Genomic DNA, 4,767 nt, shown 5'->3' on the forward strand with positions numbered 1-4,767 from the left:
GAGGCTTTTGCATCTGAACTCTTCATATATGTGTGTGTGTGTGTGTGTGTGTGTGTGTGTATTGCAAAAGTCTTTAATGTCACTTTTTAATGTTTTCTATCGATAGATAGATAGATAGATAGATAGATAGATAGATAGATAGATAGATAGATAGATAGATAGATAGATAGATAGATAGATATGAAAATTAGTAGATAGATTGATCACTAGTTACTAGTAAAGCTGTTTCTGTGATAGATTATTTCGTCTTATTCAACGCCAGCCTCTGAAATCTGTGATCGACTCGTCAGGCTTGTTGATTTTCAAGATGGCGCCGCTCACATCTCCCACACGTGAATTGTTCAGTGAGGCAGTTCGGGCTGTTTTGGAAACGTGGCCGGTGCTGCAAGTTAGTATATTTATAACGTTACATTCCGAAAAATAATATTATTCGTTGAATATTGTCAGGCAATTTTCACTTTCATATTCATAAATCTGACTGCTAACAGGTTAGCCTGTTAGCGCTTCAAAGAATAAACACGAAATGTTTCTACGATAAACATATGTTGTACACTTGCTTTAATTCACGTCTTCTTGTCGCGATATTTAGTCTAGCTGCACAGGAATTGTGATGATGTGATCTTCCTCCTGGCAGAGGCTGCACCAACTTCTGATTTCTAGATGTAATGGATTACGGATTTAACGAGCTCAGTGTTTTCTCCCAGATCGCGGTCGATAATGGTTTTGGTGGAGCTTATAGTCAGCAGAAAGCGGAGTGGATGGTGGACGCGCTTCAGCAGTATTTCAACGACAACGGTCAGAACCGTCAAATGATTCCCACTAACACTGTAGGATATGTTCTGATGTGTGTGTGTTTCCCCACAGATGAGCTGATGCAGGACGAAGTGGAGGATTTCATCTCACACCTCATGAACAATGAATTCGACACGATGGTGGATGATGGCAGCTTGCCTCAGGTTTGCTTGCTTTTTGAATAGATTAGGATCACATCTGCGTACAGATGGTTCATGTGTGTTTGTGAAACTCTTCTGGTCTTGCTCAGGTGGCACAGAAGGTGTGTGTGATGTTCCAGCAGTGTCAGCAGGGCAAACTGACGGATGTCAGAGAGCAGATCAACCAGCTGATTCTGAAGAAGAGCGCCGGGAGGGCAAAGGCCACACCTGCCAAAACACCTGATGATGATGATGATGACGAGTGTGAAGATGAAGAGGTACAGTGTGTATTTTTATATACAGTATCTCACAAAAGTGAGTACAGCCCTCACATTTCAACAAACATTTTAATCTTCTCAAGGGACAATGCTATAGAAATTAAACGTGGATATATTTTAGAGTGGTCAATGTGTTGTTTTTATAGCGTTATATATTTACTGTCCTCTGAAAATAACTCCACATACAGCCATTATTGTTAAAATAGGGGAGAGTGGGGCACAACCTAACGCATTTTGGTTTTGGCTCAATTAATTAAAAATTATTAGGTTAGATGAATATTTTTTTTACACAAGCAACATGCACATCTCTGCTACAAATGAACACTTAAAGTTTTTTTCTAGGACCTACCATTTTCGTACAGTTGCACTGAAAGTGACAGAAGTGCAAATGTTACAACTTACCCCATATGCGGGGTTAATTGTAACAGACAGAGGGGTTAGTTGTAACACTTGTGTCGTGTGTAACACACATAATTCAGTACCATTTTATTTGTATAGTTTGATATTGTTTGTGCATCTGTATAGACAGATATCCATACATCAATCCCTCGTCCAATCATCCTTCTATTGTGGATCAATATCATGGATAGAGACGTAGAAAAGGGCTGCACAGTTTTGCAATAAATAAAATTATAAAATATTGTAATTGCAATTAAATTAGATTTGTGTGAGGCAGCTGCATGTACAATTATTATTATTATTATTAATAATACAAATGAGCTTAAAATAAAAATTTAAAGAGTTTATTGCATTATAAACAGGCTCGGAAAACGCGGTCGTGTGTAGCGTTCACTTCAGATCAAATGACTATAGCATCCCGGCGATATGGAGTTCAACGTCATGGTGTGCCGAAGCAAGAATATTGATCGTCGTATACTACCAATGGCATCAAATAGTGTTATATAGGTAACTAGTCATGTCATGCCCTAAATAGAACTTGTAATTGAAAAACAAAATTGGTTGTTTAAATACTCAAATCTTTAATGTTCTGTTTATGTTATAACCTAGGTGAAAAATATGTATTAAAAATTTACCTGAGTATAGCCTATGCTTTTAGTATAGAAATATAGGCTACTCAAGTAAAGTTTTTATACATTTAATAGTATATAAATCTACCCTAAACATACTAATGTCTGCTGGCCTGTTATAGGATCATAATAATCTGTACAATATTGTGAGCACAGTGTATATCGTTAGCGAACGTGTATACTATAAGCACGTCTCTCACCTAAAAGGCACCTGTCCTGTTCTCCACTGGTTCTCCTCACATCACAGCTCAATTTTTCTCTGACCGTTCTGTCTGACATTATCCTGGCCTGTCCCTGATCTCTTTAGCATAGCAGGCTCATAACTTTATGGCTTGATCCGTCATACGAGTATTTCCTCAGCGTCCGAAATGTCATGCGATTCATTGTTTTCCTGTTGTGTGAATCGACGGCTCTCCCGCTCATTGCGTCACGCCCGCCACGCCCATTTTCAGACGCGGAAGTAAAATTCTCTCACAAAAACGACTGCAGAAGCTTCTGTAGCGTGTTTATACGTATATTTTAAAGAAAATCTAGTTCCTACATTGTTTTTCTATGCATTGACTCGTTGGGTCCTCTAACCTGCAATATGCCCTTTAACCCTGCGTTAGGTTGTGCCCCGCGCTCCCCTACTGAAACATGAGGGCTGTACTCACTTTTGTGACATACTGTGTGTGTGTTTACATATATATGAGAGAGAGAGCAATATCAGATATTGTGAAATATTATTACAATTTAAAATAATGGTTTTCTATTTGAATATACAAAATATGACATATTTTGAAGCTGAATTCTCATTAAATATTTCTAATTTGAAGAAATGCTGTTCTTTTTTAACATTTTTGATCAAATGAATACAGGCTTTGTTTGGCATAAGACTTTCAAAAACATTAAAAATAGTGATGTTTCTAAACTTTTGACTGTGAGTGTGTGTCTGTAGATGAATAAATAATCTGTGTGAACATTTTTATTTGCATACTACATCCAAACTAGGGCTGCACGATTAATCGAATTTCCGAGTGTGAGCATTAGGAAATTAATTTGGTACATACATACTACATATCGAAGAGGCATGAAAGTTCGATTAATGGACTCCAATAATCAGTACTACAAACATCTTGTTTTGAACTATTGTTTAATAAATAGAAATAATTCCAGCACATAAACTTTCATATGGAGGATTAAATAGATTAAATGCATGCAGTAAGATTTCACAACTAATCACTAACACTGTACCACAACATTTTACCTTTCTTAAGTGTCAAATAACAATGACTCTGAATTTCATCCATTAATCAAACTTCCACAGTGCATAGTTCTGCCTTGACATGTTCTCATTTTGTTACATTCTGTTATGGAATATTTGTTTTTTATTGATTGATTATTCTGCGTGTTTTATTCACATCCATTATGCAGGTGCAATGCAAGTTTATATTTTGCTTTCTAAAATATATTTACCAAATGTAAAATATAAAATAGTGCCCTGTTAAAGTTTTGCTACATTTTCTTTATTTTTATAATTTTGATGAATGAGAGCACCTGTTTTATTTTGATGCACAATATGGATGTGAAAGCAGTTATAATTAGCCTATGTGACTAACATTTGTTTGGGTTAAAATCAACAAATAATCGTGATAATTAATCATGATCTCAATATTGATCAAAATAATCGTGATGATCATTTTGGCCCAAATCCAAACGTCCCCTTTAAGATTGTAATCCTCTCACTGGTGTTCTCTCAGGCTATGGATTGTGCTGGAGGTGCAGAGGGACCGTCAGTCAGCAGCACAGCTGTGATGGAGCAGCTTCCACAGGACACCAGTCACCAGGAACAGGATGATGGATGGACACTTGTATGTAGGAAGAAGTAATTGGACTGATGAATTTCTTAATTTAAAAGACATTTTAAGGGCCTCTTCTACTCTGGATACTTCTCCATTTGCAACTGCAACAAACTCATGAAACCTACACTATCAGGCATCTGATGTTTAGACGGATCGATACGGATGGATTACCACACTGGACCTCTTAGGGTTTCTTTCATAAATTAGTCAGGACTGTTTTTCCCGTGTTTTTCATGTGTGTATGACTTGTACGGGTCTGCTTTTGTTACCACGACTCTCAAATTTTCTCTTTGACTTAGTTTTTAATACCCTAATTTATTTACAATTTGTAGGTTAATGCATGCAATGGTCCTTTATCGCCCCCTTCTGTCACTGCAGTATCTCTGCAACTGTAAAATGCAGTGCTGGATTTTCCAGCTATGTCCTGTTTGATTTTTTTTTTTTTTTTTTTTTAAACAACTTACACACATTCTGATAAACTTTTTTAATCAATTTATGATAAAATACTTCAAAAATGAAAAACAATTAATTATATTTAATTATGTTGATTACTAGATACAATGTTTAAACATGCTACAGTGTTATGGTCACCAGTAGAATTATTAAAAAAATACTCTATCACATCCATGGTTAAAAGTGATGCTTTATTCTTCAGTACACAGGGTTCAAGAGGGATCAAAGCTTCTTT

The 4,767-nt window shown here is 36.3% G+C and overlaps 1 protein-coding gene across 2 annotated transcripts; it reads left to right on the forward strand.

Annotated features, from left to right (window-relative positions):
- The first annotated feature begins 239 nt into the window (after window positions 1-239).
- Window positions 240-4,250, forward strand: tsr2 (TSR2 ribosome maturation factor). Of its 2 annotated transcripts, none has more exons than XM_039652245.2 (5): window positions 240-388; window positions 705-795; window positions 865-956; window positions 1,043-1,210; window positions 3,978-4,250. In XM_039652245.2, the coding sequence occupies exons 1-5, from the start codon at window positions 308-310 to the stop codon at window positions 4,104-4,106; spliced, it is 561 nt and encodes a 186-aa protein (XP_039508179.2). In that variant the 5' UTR covers window positions 240-307; the 3' UTR covers window positions 4,107-4,250. The 2 variants fall into 2 exon arrangements, with proteins under 2 accessions (XP_039508179.2, XP_088975964.1); XM_089119838.1 differs by having other exon boundaries at window positions 316-388; window positions 635-795.
- The last annotated feature ends 517 nt before the right edge of the window (window positions 4,251-4,767 follow it).

The sequence above is a fragment of the Pimephales promelas genome, chromosome 14 (genome assembly GCF_988280905.1).
Source record: "Pimephales promelas chromosome 14, fPimPro1.hap1.1, whole genome shotgun sequence".
Classification (NCBI taxonomy): Eukaryota; Metazoa; Chordata; class Actinopteri; order Cypriniformes; family Leuciscidae; genus Pimephales; species Pimephales promelas.